This window comes from Cyprinodon tularosa, unplaced genomic scaffold (genome assembly GCF_016077235.1).
Source record: "Cyprinodon tularosa strain WSP-4 unplaced genomic scaffold, ASM1607723v1 ctg268, whole genome shotgun sequence".
NCBI lineage: Eukaryota > Metazoa > Chordata > Actinopteri > Cyprinodontiformes > Cyprinodontidae > Cyprinodon > Cyprinodon tularosa.
The window spans coordinates 736208-753451 of record NW_024038972.1 but is presented as its reverse complement, the minus strand read 5'-3'; the positions used below and the strand labels follow the sequence as shown (position 1 = coordinate 753451).

At 37.8% G+C, this 17244-nt stretch overlaps 1 protein-coding gene across 1 annotated transcript in view; it reads right to left on the bottom strand.

The window, feature by feature from the left end:
* Window positions 1-3250: 3250 nt before the first annotated feature.
* cacna1c (calcium channel, voltage-dependent, L type, alpha 1C subunit) overlaps window positions 3251-17244 on the bottom strand; it is a 290041-nt gene continuing 276047 nt past the window's right edge. Inside the window, exons 40-54 of the mRNA XM_038289381.1 lie at window positions 17041-17203; window positions 16764-16891; window positions 16580-16676; window positions 15876-15978; window positions 15101-15202; window positions 14878-15005; window positions 14645-14779; window positions 11320-11684; window positions 8069-8197; window positions 7830-7957; window positions 7639-7736; window positions 6263-6359; window positions 5983-6091; window positions 5736-5895; window positions 3251-4170 (exon numbers count right to left, since the gene is read on the bottom strand). Of these exons, the coding sequence (XP_038145309.1) occupies window positions 3676-4170; window positions 5736-5895; window positions 5983-6091; window positions 6263-6359; window positions 7639-7736; window positions 7830-7957; window positions 8069-8197; window positions 11320-11684; window positions 14645-14779; window positions 14878-15005; window positions 15101-15202; window positions 15876-15978; window positions 16580-16676; window positions 16764-16891; window positions 17041-17203 (2437 nt within the window). The 3' untranslated portion in view covers window positions 3251-3675. The remainder of the gene's footprint in view (window positions 4171-5735; window positions 5896-5982; window positions 6092-6262; window positions 6360-7638; window positions 7737-7829; window positions 7958-8068; window positions 8198-11319; window positions 11685-14644; window positions 14780-14877; window positions 15006-15100; window positions 15203-15875; window positions 15979-16579; window positions 16677-16763; window positions 16892-17040; window positions 17204-17244) is intronic.

Here is a 17244-nt window from a genome sequence, read left to right as displayed (position 1 = left end):
ATTGTTTTTATAGTTATCTGCATTACAATTACAATAATCCAATGTTTTTCTAAATTTAGTTAGAAAAATTCTTGAAGGAGCTGCAGCTCAAAGTACAACCTGCTATGACTTTTTCTCAAGTGAATTCACATTACAATTAAGTAATGAATGTGAATTTAGTATAAAATACTGACTCTGTTACCTATTTTTTATTAAAGAGAGAGAACAAAATAATCTCACAGCAGTTATCTGTTCAAGCTCACAAATCTGACCTGAACAACAATCATACATGATGACTCTTGCCGACTCTCAGTGGTTGGAATTACACAGAAAATCTATATTTATATATATATTGTGAAATGAGTCTAGAACACAGAGGTTCAATAGAGAAGTCTTACAGAAACTTGACATCATCCCTAATTATTCATGGATGTGTCATTGTGGCAGTAATACATTTTAACATTTCTCTTATTAAGAAATGGTGAATAAGGACAACTGTTATAATTAGGGATGTCCCGAGTCCGAACACTAATCTCCATTCCTGAGACCAGTCCTTTTACTGTATTCCTTTTGCACAGCCTGTTTTAAAATAAACAATGCTTATTTTAGTACCCATGGCTATATTCTAGATACTGTAAAAACTATGGTAGAAATGAGAGGTTATAAAGAAATTTAAAAGTTTATGAATCAAGAGAAAAACATGTTTCTTAAGTTTATTCCAAAGACAATTAACTGGAGCTGTTTTGCAATACCCTACAAGCCTCATTAAAAACAAGTTTTAACGAAAAAGAGTGTAAAACCTCTTAGCATCAGCATAATGCTCTGCATGAAAAGGTAAGAAATGTGAGCTTATTAATGACTGTAAACTGGTGAAAGGACAACATTTCTGCCGCTGTTTAGAAAAACAGACACTGCAAACATTGTGTCATTGGAAAATTAAATCCACAAATCACCTAAAATACAGAATCTTACGGGGAACTGACAAAGTATTCTCCCTGCTATAAATAGGTACAGGGAAGGGAGGGTTTATCTCCTTACAGATTTGTCCTGCTTTTGCATTTTGGCCACTAATAAATATTTCAGAGAACCAACTATTTTTTTAATATCGATAAAAAAAGATTTCCTGAGTAATTACAAGATGCCGTTTTGTTTCTCCTTCCTCTCCTGGGAAAGTTAATTACTAATCTGGGTTTTCCTCATTTGTGGATAATGGTGTCCCTGGTGATCTGTTGGACTCTGACAATGACTTTCTAAACCCTCTTTATGGTTGATAGATGTCACTCTATTTCTTTACTCTTGTGGATTAATTTTACACTTTTTAATGTATTATCCTAGTTAAACAAATCCTACAGATTCTAAAGGTCTGAAAGCAGTGCTGTATAAGTGTGGCTGAGGAGCATAAACTGAAAAGAAATGCAATTAATCATAGTTAAAATTATGTCATTCACTTTTTCACAAAGTGCCAGTTTAAAATTACAGAAATGTCAGGCATATATCAATCTAGATGATGTATTGGGTTGCAACTCTGTATTCGATTTTGTTTTTAAATGGTTTTGTTTATTGGAGGCAAATATTCCGGTTCAGGACATCCCTACGCAAAAGCATTTCTTTTGAAAAAATGCAAAACAATACACATTGATTCCTTAGTTTGATCTGGGAGCGGACCTCAATCCTATCAATGTCCAAATGGGGCTGTAAAGAAAAGTTATGCATTGGCTAGAATTTATAATCAGAGTGACTTTGACATTTGGCTGAGAAAAGTATAAAACATCCTAAAGTAACCACAAAGCTTTGGAAGTATGCCTGTCCATGGTAACCCTGTGTTAAGGAGGCCCATTACTACACAGACACCCTCTCTTGCACACATAACATATTTGTAATGCTACCTTAATTTACTGTATAGGCTTAAAATCTGCTTTTTATAGTACACAAGAACACACGCAGACACAGACATGCGCACGCACACATTCCCACTGACTTTCTCTTCTGGAAAAAATAAATAAATAAATAGATAGAATCTGTAAAAGGTGCATACAGATAGAGAGAAAGACCCTCCAACACACGCACTACCTCACACACTCATAGGTTGTACTAAAACGCAGACACTCATATCAACGCACAATTATAGTTACACACTCGCCCGCACACTACGCCCTGCTTCGATACTTAAAACCTCTAAAAAATTTTTCCTAAAAATAAACCGAGCAAAAATACATTTATAAGACCAGCACCCCGATTGTGCAAACAAATCAAAGATAAATTAAAACAATAACGTCATGAATATAAAACAAAATATTGTCATGGCTAGCCAGTTTTGCACAATATTGAACTGTTTAATACATAGTGGGCGCGGTCTGTAGAAAGAGTGTGTGGCAGCAAATCCGACAGGATTCCAAGCTGACAGGAAGAGGGGTGCCCCGGAGAAGGAAGTGAGGTTGATTGACGGCAGATCTGCTGTGGATCCCCCATGACCAGAGTCTTTTTTTTGTTTTTCTTTGCAATCGGTCACTTCGGTTCTCTCCTCTACCCTTCGATTTTGTTGGCCCCGCATGACAAGCATACAGCTCCTTGAGTGCTGAATAAAGCAAAGAAATCCAGCACAAAGAGGAGAATGGTAAGAAGGTAGCAAAGGAGAGGGAGGAAGGATAGAGAAATAGTGAGGAACTCTGAGGTATGAGGCAGAAAAGGGGGGTCTTTCTGTATCTGCTTAACCACCTGCCACTCTTTTTGTTTCTCGTTTGGGGCAGCCAAACAAAGAAAAGGGCAGATGGGGTGGAACTATCTCGAGGCGAGTTTGTCTCAAGCTGAAGTCTTACTAACCAGCTGAGAAGAAAGAGCCTGCTAGCTCCCTGTTGGCCAGGAAGTTTCCCCCTTTCTGTAACAGCCCTCTTCTGGCTGTTGATTCATCTCTCCAATCCTTCCTTCCACACCTGGCTGTGGTCGACACTTCATTCTAAATCCACTCCCAGGCTGGCAGGACTACAGGTTCCCATAGCTTTGGAAGAGGAGGATAAATGAGATTTAAGGGAACTCTCATCCCAATTTTACACAATACAGCGCTTCATCTTTGTTGAACAAAGGAATCGACCGTTGACCACAGGTGAGCGGTGGTCAGATGGTAATCCTCAAGTGACCTCCCACGAGCTGGTCTCTGGTCCCTACCTGGCATTATGGCGGCCAGTCAAACAACAATAACACACACCACTAAATTAGGCATAGGAAATGAAAACATTAACATACGATCTTACTGGCAGCAAGTCCACAAAAGTACTTCCTGCTTCTTTGTTTGATCTTTATTCCATTTAGTCTGTCCTTTGTCGTTTTTTTTTGCTTGTCTCCATTTTCCTGCTCATCCCACGTTGAGGACATGATAAAACTGTGAGGCACTTTAGAGCCACACTCTGACACGTGTGGTGAACGCACACATACGGGTACAAATAGAGAAAACACACACACAGACACACAGAAGCACACACTCGGATAGTATATTGTCTGGTATACTTTACTGCAGACGCACATACTAGCTCAGTTAAACCCGAAAAGTCTTCTTGTGTTAAAGGTGCATCGCTGGCCGCCATTGTCCAGAGTGACAGAGTGAACCAACCAGCCGCCATACTGTTCGCCAGCACTGGCAAACCTCAGCCTCTGGTGGCACCAGAGGGGCCAGTTTGCTGATCAACGCTGCTGAGGTGGCCCCTACAAGCTCGTAACGCACTCCAAATCGTCATCCTCCAAAAGTCTGCTGTTGTTCTGTTGCGTTCCTGCAACCACAGCTGAACTTCTGTGGGATCGCTCTTCTCTCACATTTGTTTCCTCCTCCTCCTCTTCTCGCCCTCCCCCACTAGCTAGCAGTTCCTGTCGCTCCTCTATAGAGGATGGACCATGGATATAGCCTCTGACCCCTCCGGCCTCTGCCCCGGCGTCACCCGGACTCAAACTGACGACTCGGTCCCTGTGCGGTACAGCTGCTGCTGCTGCATTGTGGCAGGGCAGGCTGCCATTGGGGCTGTGCTGAGAGGTGGGAGTGGTGCTGGATGCGGGGTTTGTGGCTGTGTTGCCGTTGATAATGTTGCTGGCTGCATGCTCCATCTCCTCAATGGTCATGTCGCAGGCATCAGCCAACTCGGCTTTGGTTGCCTCAATGAAGGAAGGGTCCTGGGCAAAATGACCCAAACCTTCTGATATAAGAACCTTTGAAAGGAAATAGGAAAGAGATGAGTTATTGTTTCACTGTGGACTTGATGAATAGTACCTTGCTAAAGTCTTCATAGCCCTTGGAAATCCCGTTCACTTTACGGCTACAGGTAGGCCTACATATTTAAAATAGATTGTATGCAATAAGCAAACGCTAGGCTTTGAACATTTATGTAATAGAAGGACAAGAATAAATAGCATAGACTTATCTTCAGCTCCTCTGAGTCATAAACACTGTAAAGCTTTAAGGAATTAAGTTTTTTTTTGGCTATTCCTCTTAAAAAAAACCTAAAACTAAGACTGCGTGAGTCGGAGTAGAACAAATTTAAAATCTTGCAAAAGTGTCTTTTGGGCCAAAGTATGATTTTTAGCAAAAAAATGTTTTCTTTTTGTTGGTTAGAATAAAACATTTCTGACTCATTGTTATTCTTTTCATTTTGCTGTTTGTAACTTCTAATATATTCAAGCCAAAAAAGAAATTACCGATTTAAAATGTAATTAATCCCGCAAGCCAAATTGGTTATGAATGGAGCGAAATTTGGGAGCTATGGCAACATAATGTGACAGACGGATTCATTCGCCATCCAAACTAATTTTGGGAGTATGTGTGAGTCTTGACACCAACCCCTAAACATAATAATGCTTTAACTTTTTTACTCATCAAATGATATGTTTTATTATGTTTGCTCACAACCTGCAACCCAAGCCATTAGTAAATTCTAAACTCATTTTATTTCGTGCACCAAAAAAAAAAAAAAAAAAATCTTTATTTTATAAATGGCACACCTGAAAATATAAGTTATAATTTAGTTTAAAGGTGTAGCTTAACCTTAACGGTAAGATATATAGTAAAAAAAATAAATAAAACACAGAGATTATATTTGTGAAATGTCTTATAAAAAATTATTTTCGGTAAAATATTCCTTTGAACTAACATCCTATACTAGTTGACATTAGTGGGAGATTACAAATGACTTAATTTACAGAAAGGTATGGGTTTAACCTTAAAATTACGTTTGAACATCTTCCCTGTTTCAGGGGGAGACAAACATTTCAATGTGTTGTACATTTTGTAACAAATTGCTTTTGTTGACCTTCTTTCCAACTCTTCTGTTGAAATTAGATGTGTTGGGTTCATTATAGATCATAATACTTGGTAAAACTTGTTATTTTTCTATATCCTAACTTGCTGCTTCAAACCTCTTCATAGCAGGAACAATAAACCCCTCTGGTGCACCTTTGTCTGCATGATGCTGTTTGTTTATTAATGTTTAACAAACCTCTGAGATCTTCAAAAACAGCTGATTTTTTAAAGTTTTTCTATTATAAATAAGTGTGAAGACTATAGTTTGAACAGGTTTTCAAGGGTATCAAACAAAAGGATAATGAATAGAAATACTTTTCACACTTTTCAGATGTTTGTTTGAAAAAACCATGAACAATATTTATTTAAAAATTATTTACTATCACTGTGTTTATTTGTCACATCTAGGGATTTTAGAACTTTCTCAATACTATTTTCTTTTAATGTGTTTTCTAATAGATGCAGAAGAAAGACTTACCGCTTCCACCAGGCTGCCTGCACTGCCATGAGAGAGCGAGCTCGGGTCCTTCCCCAAAAGCGATGGCACAGTAAGTGACACCGGCCGCCGTGCTCGTTGACTTGACCCCGGCGTGGGGCTAGGACTGGCCACAGGACTATTCCCATTACTGTCACTGTACCTAGATGCAACGCATGCATTTGTCTGATTAAACAAATAACTTATGAGTGTTTGCGACATATCACTGTTATCTATGCAAAGGTCTCACCAGGGCCCACAATTGACAGAAGGCAAGCTGGTATTTAGCTTTTCATGAGAGTTAGACCCCTCTAGCCTCAGAGAGGGAACCTGCTGGTAAGAGGCATCACTGCTTTGGGCTACAAAAACAAAAACAAGGGGAAAATCACACCAAGAACAAGTACAAAGAGTTATTACTGAACAGTTAAAAAAAGCCCAACCTATTCAAATTCTGGTTTCAAATAAGTATTTCCCTTTGGTAAATGTCTGTGTATTCAATTTTTTACAGCTGGATGACCTTTGATAGCTACCTGTGGGGCTGGTTGGAGGTGTGGAACACAGCCGGCTGAAGAGAGTAGGTGAGTGACTCCTTCTCAAAAGAGGACTCAACCCTGCCACTGCCAGAGCCTAGAAAAGAGAAAAGAAAGGATGAGCAGAAAGGCAATTATAACACATATGCATTGTTTAAATTGCAGTGATACACACAGTAATGCTTGCATTCCCTTGAAAGATAAAATTTGACTCTTTTGAAACCTATACTGTAAGGCACTTTCCTGAGTTTCTTTAGAACCTGTGGGGAAAGTTCTAGAAAAATATTTCCCTGGTATTTTTCAGAAATTGTTGAACATACAATATGCTTTGCAGGAACATAAAAGGTAGTTTCATGAGAGTTGCCAAACTTTTTTTCTGTAATTACCTTACTAGTAACTTTTACAAAGTACTGTATTGGAACTTTCATGGAGCTTACCACATAATATCTGGACCTATCTACCCGATTTGTCAGATGTTTTCTATAGTGATCGGAATTGTGGAGTCATCACGCCAGCTCATCCATCCATCCATTTTCTTACACGCTTATGTCAAGTGGGTTCGCGAGGGGTGCTGGTGCCTATCTCCAGCTGTGAATGGGCGAGAGATCACGCCAGCTCTTTACAATGTATTTGATTTGTCCAGCCACTGAACCAAGAGAGTCAAATTAGCACAATTTAGTTCATTGTACAGGTTGACTCACCTGGTTCACTGGCTGGGTAGAACAAATAAATAGTATGGAGATGGATGATGACTCCACAATTCCCTGCTCCGCTAAGTACTTTCCTGGAACTTAGAAGGAGATTTCTGGAACTTAATAGGAAGTATCCTGAAACTAAACAGGTACCTTCCAGAACATTTTTGTGGTGCTTACCAGGTGCTTTCTGAAATTCCCCGAATACTGTCCTTTAGTCTACTAGATACTTTATCAGAGGTTCCACAAAACTAATAAGGTTAAATAAACTTTCAAAAAACCACCTAGATATCATTTGACGAACCTATCTAGTAAGTTCGGTCAAGGTAATATCCCCCAAATACTATGTATATATATATACAAGCTGTAATATGTACTAGTACCCAAATCTGCAAGTTGTCCTGTATCCATGGCGCCACATTTTCTTGAAATCTGAAAACGTGCCCTTAACCACTACTTCTATAGAAGATCTTTCGATTGTTCTAAGGGCTTTAATTTCTTTTTCATTGATTTTCAGTCTAATCTTTGAATCTGACCATGGCAGTGTTTTGTAAAAAATATCTTTAAAAAGGTGGACCAAATGATGTACCACAAGAGTTTGCTAGTTAAAGCTTCGAGAAACCCGAGCTGACACAGCTACCTTTCCTATTGGCCTGAACAATGGTCCTAAAAGCAAAAGTCTACCTGATGATGTACAAGATGTAAAGGTACAGCAGTCTTCTGGGAAACATCTGGCCTAGAATGTCTCCGAAGACACTCCAGATGGAAAGAAGCTCTCCGTCCTGACACAAATCACACAAGAGCCAATTACAGTCTATGTGTTCATACAGAATCTGGTTGGAGGAAGTTCTGTCTTCAGTTCTGTTTGTTCTCACCCAGAGTAGTTGGACAGAGGAAGACTCTTCTTGGAGACTGCCATCCTCCTCCTCCTCTTTGTCCCTCTACTTCTTCTGCTTCCTCCATTGGAGTCAGCTGCTTACATGTTTCATCATGATACACCAACCTAATAGATATTAAAAAAAATTCATAGAGAAAAACAAAATCAGTTTTGTGTTCTGATCAGATTCAAGCTGATGAGGGGTATTTTTTTTTTTTTTTTTTTTTTTAGCAGTACATGTCAGAAGAAAGTGAGTGCTCATCGTCCTGGTACTCCCTGTCGTCACCATAACTCTCATCGTATGTCTCCTCTGTTGACCCCTCCCCTCTCTGGATGATTGGCAGACGACTGTCACTCGAGTCCGAGCTACAAATAAATGGGCCAGCGACCAAATAAGCAAAGCAAACACACACAAACAAAATTAACACAGAGACGCATAACCGATGGGGGCACATTGAGAAACATATGTAAACACATAAAAAAGCAGCTGATTTGCAAAACAGTTAGCAATGAGCTTCAAAGGAGTGGGATTCAAAAAACTGAAGTGCCTTGACTAATTCGTATATGAAACAGTGAGAAGAGGAGGCCTGCAGAGAAGCGGCTGCCATTTATAGCTGTTGTGTCGAAGCAAAAAAGTAAGTAGCACTAAAAACAACACTTAGAATACAAGAAATGATAGCAGACTGAAATTTAGACATCTCTGAAAACTGAAAGGAGAAACTGAAGTGGAGATGCATTCTATGGGCTAAGATACTGACAGCATTTGCTTTACTGGACATTAAACTGGCCCATTGAGGGAAAGGTTTAAAGATGGTTTTGAATTATTGTGTCTCAAAACCATTTGTGGACCCCAGAGATTCATATTTTCGGATTTGTATTTTGTGTTTATTTCTTTCTGAAAATTAGGCTGTGAGACATGATTTGTGTTATCATTTTTGAAATTTGTCAGCACGCCCTTTTTTTTTCTAATGCTTTTCTCACAATTGGAAACAAAATCTGTGATATCCTTTGTGTCTGCAATGGAGAATGTACCAATCAATGTTTGTTTTTTGTTTTTTTAGGTTGGAAGAATATCGGTATTACCATCAAAGTTAAAGAGTTAAATTTGCCAAAGGCTGTCACATCTGTGTCATTACAATGGACTGTTTCTTCTTGATCAGGAAAATCTTTCAAAGATGTCTTCTCATCAATCATGTCTGTTTCATAATCCAAAACTCAGCATTAAGGAAACATTCTGACATTTCAATTTCACTCCCTTTCTCTTTCACCAGATTGTTCACTTTAAAGCAAATATTTCCCATTAGCCACAAAAGTTACCCCCAATGACAATACATTTTAACAATGAAATTCCCTTTTTTTTTTCTTTTTTTCTTTTCTTATCATGCAGCAGAACCAAAGTACTTTCTGAGAACATTCTGGTGAAGAAAACCAAAACAAAATGTCAGCTATTTCAGGGCTCCACAGCAAGCTCTGGGTTAGATCAGGGTTGAAGTAAAACCTTAATAAAAAAAAAAGAAATACAGATAAAACCTAAACCTGTTGGGGCAAAGATCTAATACAAAGAGTTTTAGAGATTCTGAGTTTTTGAAATGAAACACAGAATCTCAAGGAGATAAAAACAAATTTAATAAAGGAATTATAGAATTGAGGAGATGCATATCATAAACCTTTTTTTAAGTAATTTAATATTTATAAAGTATTTCATGTGTAAGTGTTTTCTGAATGTATTCATTCATCGATTCATATATATATACACTTTAAAATTAAGAAAAAGTCCCATCCAACTCAAACATTTCGATTGACTCCAATCAGATTATCACAGCTTGACATAATAATAGAGTGAAAATAACACCCCCTGTGCAATATTTATTTAATTTGAATAATATTAATTTAACTGTCAATATTGATTGAATTTGAATGAAATAAATCAATAAGGAAGATTAGTTGTTAAAATGTAGCACAATAATTGGTTGACTTCAGCTTTTAATGCGTGCTTTAGTGCAGAAATGGCAGTTCTAAAAGTTCCTAATATCCCTATGGTAGCTAGGCATCCCTATAATTTTTTCCAATTCCACATAACTGTTTGAGCAGATAACTGGAGCTACCCTTATTTTAATATAAAAAATACCAGGGAATTACCTGGATTTCCCAATTCTCTTTGTATTTTTTTATGTTTTCTTTTCTAATGCTTTTACACAAGAGCTGACTGGAATGGAGTGTTTTAAACCATATATCCATAGGTTTCTCTCAAATTCACTTAAATGTGATCCAATCAATGAAAAGAGTCCAAAGGTATTGTCCTTATTAACTAGACTAATAGAAAGAGTTTGGGTAATTCTAACTGGCCTCAAACAAAAAGGTTTATATCTGATTTAATGTCAGATGGTGAGGGGGTCATTTTTCTGCACTAAAAACTACAGTTTCAACTTCATTCGCTTTCAATTGGAAAAATGATTCAGTGCTGAAAATGCTGATGACACTTTGCATCATCCATGGAGCAGTTAATTAAACAACCAAGATCTTTTAAAGAGAAAAAGCGCTATGATTCAATTAATATTGCAGAGGGAGCAATACTTATTCTGATATTTATAATATTTAGTTCAGCAAATTTTGCTCCCTGAGCAATGTTTATTCATTTTGAATAATATTAAATAAATTAGCGATATTAATTGAATTGAAATGAACTGAATTGGATCCTGGTTGACTAAATTTAATAATCTTTATTTTTTCATAAAATTACAAATGAACTGAATCAATAAGCTTTGTGAGTGCTGTGAACTGAAGTTAACATACTTTTGGTTCTGTATATTTGAAATCATTGCTATTTTTGATGTGTTAATACTGTGATATATATCATAACTACAATTTAGATATTCTAAAGTTTTATTTTATAATCCAAGTAGGAAAGCTTTAGGATATCTCAAAACATTTCTGTACAGATTGGGTAGCATATTGTGTCTAACCCAGACCTGCTGTGATGTATAATAAAGGAGCAGCAGCGGAAGCCCTTGATGGAAGAGGTTTGGGAGTGTTGCACCAAACAGTCCATCTCTGGCTGACTTCATAACTGCATTGCAAAGCCTGGCTTTTGCTATAGCAACTACCACATTATTTGCACAGATAGCAGCAAGTGCAACCGTTGCATCTTGACAGCTATTTTATTTTGTAAAGCATCATAGGATTTTTTTCCCTTTGTGCACCTAGAAAGCTAACAGAACCCACAGACATTCCCTCTCTGACCCTTGGCAACATACCGCATGAGGGTGTCATAAAACATCCTGTTTGCCAACAGAAACAAGAGAGAAGGAGAGAAAGCAGTTGATGAAGAGAAGAAAATAGTGGACTCATTTTTGTTAGGAAGGAATTATAGATACGTTTCAGAAGAGGTTCAAGGTGAGTGTATGAAAGAAATAAAGCTTTGAGGGAAACATTTGCACGAAGATGCAGCTCATATGTTGAATGTTGTATGAAGACTGTCCTACACTCACCTTTTCGGAGGGAAGCACCATGCTGATCTTGGCAGCAGGATGGGTGTGAGCGGCTGGTCTGTGTGCCCGTCCACGGTGCTTATGGATGGGCTTGGGAATCGGGTGATGCCCTGGGGAGTCACTCCTGTCATTCCAGTGTTATTGGCGTTGTTGAGGTTGGCATTTGAACCTGATGAGGAGTAAGATGAAGGGGTGAAGGTGGTCGAGCCCATCAGCTTCTCGTGGGACGGGCTTTCGCCTTCGCAAGGAGAGCCCTTCTGGCTGATGTGCAACGGACGCTGAGTAGTGAAGGACTGTGGGAAGGACCCACGACCATCACTCTGGTTGTAATAGTTGACATGGTTGCCGAACAAGCCACCCGTGCGCTGTTGTGAAAAATACAGAGAGAAAAACAGAAAACGATATTTCAAATCGTCTATAGTATAGTCCAAGAGCACCTTGGGTAATTATAGGTACCTTGCATTTTCAAATTTTGTCATATTACAAGCTCAAACTTCATTGTATTTTAATAGTAATTTGTTTTAGAGAGTGCATAGTTCTTAACTATGAAAGGGGGTCTGAAGGAAATACATACATTTTGATTCTTTGACAATCACATAAGACAGGAGTGATAAATGTGTATGTGTATTTGACCCCCTAGATTCTGAACCTCAGCTGGTAGCATTATCATTCAGTAGGGGTGCCTTTTATCAGAGAAAAAGGTCAGAGTTGATGGGAAGATGGGTGGATCTAACTACAAGGCAATCGTAAAACTATTAGAGCCAGAAAAAGACTTGCAACTGGAGTCAGGTTTCATCTTCCAGCAGGGCTATAACGGATTGCTTTAGATCAGATGTAATATTGTGGAATGGCCAATTTAAAGGTCAAACCTAAATTCAAATTGAAATCTGTGGAAAGGTTTTAAGCTAGCTTTTCCCTCATACTCACCACCCTGCTTGACTTGGCTTATTTGGTCAAGAAGAATGGAGAATATCTGGTAGATATATTACCCATATGTATTTACCAAGTATTCACTCAGTGGTAAGACATATGTATGCATGTCACACTTTCCAGATTTTTAAAAACCCTGTTTCTTTTGTTTACATTTTACAACTATGCACCACTTTGTACCACAATAACATACAAGGAAGTTTGTTCAAGAAGGACAAAATTTGAAAATAAATACAGCAAATTTATTGCTTATGTAATGCAGAGCAATTATTAACTTTTGGAGGGTGGACAAAACTTATTTTTAGTCACAAGTAAGTCTTGTGGAAAGTCCAACTGAAGGCATAGAGGTTTTGAGCAATGTCAATGTCCTAAACTTTTCAATTTTTGTCTTAACACAGTAATTCAACCAATTATTTAATCTAATTAGAGTGATAATAATCTTTAGCTTTTAAAATTATTGATTTTTATTTTTGTTTTTGTTTTGTTGCCAGAAGAACCAGCAAGCAGAGATCTCAGGGAATTAATAAATCAAACTAATTGATAAAAGAACGTAATAAAAAATTTCAAAATATTGAAGAAGAAAGAATTTGGATCCTAAAAATGTAAAAAAAAAAAAAAGGAGCAAGATAACATTATTATTAGTATATGTGTATATGTGACATATAAGTAATGACGAAGACGAATAATACCAGGCTATTAATTTTTTTTATCTAGATTTGTGTGATTGTTTATTTTACTCATTTATCACTTCAAGAAAAAAATACTTTGATTTTGACTTCAGCGATGACATCACTCCCGCTATGTTTCTGGGGGCATTTTGTGCTGTGTCTATCACTCAACACAAAGGCCACAGATTCATGGCACCTCTGGCATTCCATACGACTGCCTATGCTGTCACTGGGAGCCACCCTGATCACTGTCTTCAGACTTGTAATTAAGATCGGTCTGGAAAACTCCTAACATCTGGATTTCTTACTCAAAAAGCTTAAAAATGATGGTATATGGAGTTACGTTGCTTAGTAGCCTATTCATGGATCATGGATAATTGTTCTCTAAATTTGCCCCACAATTTATAGCATCTTTTTTAAACATACTTTCTGTTTGGTAAAAAATCTTCTTAGATCAAAGAGGTCAAGCTGAAGAAATCTACAATTCGTCAAAGTCAGACTCATGTCCAAAATTTTTGTTTTCATCGATTTAAATCTAAAAATCTGAAATATGTATAAGGCTCGAGTCTAACTTAATGCTAGGTCACATCCTCTGAGTTAATGTCTGTGCTTTGTATAGCGATGAAACTACACTACATGGAAATGGAAAGCAAAGACCAGCAGCTGCTAATCAGGCAAAGCAACAAAAAAACCAGAGCTAAAAGTAGTGGATCGAAGCAGTGCATCATAAAAAGAATACAGAGTATTCTCTCATTATGTATTTATCTCCTTTTGCTCAAAAAGGAACATCACTCAGTCAGTGGGGAAGACTGTATTGATTTTAAATATAGCCACAAACTAAGTAAGTCCAAAACAAAAACAACAACTAAGAGCATAAAATTACCTTTTTTGTTGAGGGTAGTTAAAATACTTAATAATTTATTTTGTTTCATATTTCAGAATTTCTAAAATTATAGAAATAACTGGTGATTTTGTAATCACTTCTTCCTGTCTACCATTAGAATGACTCACTTCGCATTTTGAGCTAGTTGAATACAACACATAGCTGAATTTGGACTAAAGCTTATTTTTCTTGATACCAATGTTGTTAAATTTATTTTTAAATAATTTAAAATGAGTAATTGGATGTAATAATTAGAAGTAGTTAGAACCTTAGATTCATACCATAATTTTTTCTGTATCATTATAAGAGGATATAAAACCTTAATGTCCCCTGACAGCAGACATTAGTGGGAGCTGGGATTCCCTTCGTTTATGTTCTTTTAATGTTAGATGATATACAGTAACTGTGCTCATACATTCTGCTAATGAACATTTTAGATTGTAATGCCAACGCCGTCTCTCATATTACTTATATTTTTCATCTGCAGTTGCACTTGTACCACTGCTTTACCCTAATAGACATTGTATGGAAAAGGTTGATTTTTAACAGACATATCTGGCTTAATCGTCTCTTTCAAATAATCAGCTTACTTGACAGCAGTCGTTCCACATGTGAACAACAACGCTTATTCCGTAGACTTATGCTGAACCAAAAGCCCAGAATATTCAGGGAAAGTGTGTCTACTCCCTCACTGTCAAAGTATATGATGCAGCCAAGCTTTGTGGTACACTGAGCACATGCAGGCATGTATCTGTAAATGGATGGATGCTCAAGCTGGTGCCGGCCGTCTCTTTCTCTCCCTCTTTCTGGAGAGTGAGTGGGGACTTGTGTATCAGACCTTTACCCTGAAGATATCGTCTTCAGACGCAGCTGACACTGACTCCTTCATGCCTTTGTCCATCTCCTCCTCCACATTCAAGTCTCCAGAGATGGCCCTCCTTATCTCTGGACCGATGTCGTGCAGTGTCCGCAGGCCAGCCTGCACACAAGTTTAACACCATCAGTTGGCTTCATAGCCTCTGCTTCCGTTTTTATGGGACTGTCATCAAAAACCAAACACACAACTTCTGTGAGTACCTGCAGAGAAAGGGCCGTTTTGGGGGGTACCTTGGCCACTAGACCTTGTTCTTTCCTCTTTTTAAACTTGCGGAAATATTCCTGAATGAGGAAGGTGGCATAGAACTTTCCAACTGTAACTTCATCATCTGCAAAACAATTCAACATTTTAATGGATAAGTTTTAGAATGAGTTGTCAGTGTAGGTTTGGAGAAATCACATGTGTATTGGGAAGGATACACACCACCAGCAGGGGGCACAACTTGATCCAATAGCTTCATGCTGGTTCTCTTCCAAATCTTTTTCACAATTGCTCTTAGCTCCTCATTAGCCTGCTCTAGATTACCTGGATGTGCATCAAACAGCATGCATACAGTATGGTTAAGGAAAGACTGTCGCACTTAAGACTGAGGCCTCAATTCATCAAAAACCCTCATTTAGATTTGATAACATATCATTTTACTTATAGCTTGAGATCTTGGACACTCCTGAATTCCTTCAATTTCTGCATATTAGTTTTGGGTCTGGAACTTATATACTAGGAACCAGCTGCAGAAAATGTTTATTCTTATATTGTTTCAGCCAAATATAAAAAAAAATACTTACAGTGATTATATTTTGGGCACCACCAGAAAGGGACTGGTTGTTTAACTGAAAAATTTTACAAATTACTTTTCTCGAGTCTATTTTCTAGGCCTCAGATGTATTTGTGTGATATCAGGGTTAGCACTGTCACTAGCATTTTGAAATCACACTGTTGTAGTACTTGGGTTTAGAGTTGCAAATACAGAAATCATCAAAGGTCATTAATAAGCACTTATTAAACCTCGACAATTATTAATCAAATCCATTCTAATTTAGTTTGACTCCAAGGGAAGTCATAATTATCATACATTCTAAATATGTTTCGTAAAATTGCTTTCATTATCGTCCATTCTCTTGAAAGGTCTTGGTTTCTATGCCTGTTAGCTTAACTTGCACCACTCTATAAAGTGTTTGTCCTTATTTGTGTCTGTTACCTTCTGTCTTGATCCTGAGGGCAGTTCTGACCAATGCAAACAATGTGGCATTGAACATAACGGTTCCATCGCTGTTCAGAGGCATATTCATTGACACCAGGCGCTACAGGAAACCACACAGTCATGAGCCGAAACAGTGCAGACATACAGTCATGATCAACAGTTGTGGAGGTCATGGAAATCTGCTGCTTAGAGTTGCTTCAGTTGTATTTGACACTGGGATTTGCATTGGGTCTAGGTTGCTATGAAGATTGAATACATTTAAATTACATTAATAGCAAAATAACTAATACAATAACCAAAATTGCATTAAGGTTTAGCCCTGCTACAAGCCTGACCTGCTAGGATGCTGTTGCAAGAAATCCAGCATATTATTCACTAAATCACATTAAACAAATGAATGAAACTGATGCAAACAGTTTTTAGATGGTTCAGCACAGTAAAACAAGCTCTTAAATACAATAAAAAATAGGACTTTTCCAGCATGTCCATGTCATAAGTGATCACCTATTAGTTCAGTGACACTTAGGGGCAATGGCAGGAAAAGTCCCAGGATCTTGATCCAACTAGAACTTTGCATATGCTTGATGAATTACTCAATAAAAAACATTGAATCTTATGAAACGTTTTAATATATTGTTCTTCAGTTTAACACATCTGACAGGTAATGTGTAGGAATTTGCATTATTTTATATTTTTTTTACCTTGCACGCCACCCTGTGTGGACAGAGCTTTCCAAAACCGAGAGGAGGCTGAATTCTCCGAAGCAAAGTGACTACATCTAGGTGTTTTATCCTCCCCCTGAAAACAAACGACCAAGTCTCTCCCATAAGTATGAGCATGTCTTCATTCTGATGCTGATTTTATTTCTGCTCCCTTTAAACTTACTTAGCCTCTGGGTCATATTCTGCCCATATCCTCTTAAACTCATCAAGATGATGTGGCCCCAAAATTGACCAGTCCCGGGTGAGATAGTCAAAGTTGTCCATGATTACAGCCACAAAGAGGTTGATGATCTAGAAAAAAAAAGAACATAATCAGTCATATTTTGAATTACATTAATACATTAATTAAAAAGTGTAATCTGCAAAACAATACAGTAAAAACATAATATTGACAAATTATTTTGCTCAGTTGAAAACATTCTTCTGTTCTTTGCACATACCAGAAAGGCACACAACATGTAGAAGCTGACAAAGTAAATGATGGCAAACTGGCTGCCGCAGTCCTCATGGGCTGAGCTGGTTTCATTGGTTGACCCTTTCTCGCATGGTTGATTGGGCGAACATGCCAGCATGATCTCTTGCCACGCCTCACCAGTCGCACATCTGATAAACAGAACAGAAGTACAGACATGCAGCATGCAGAA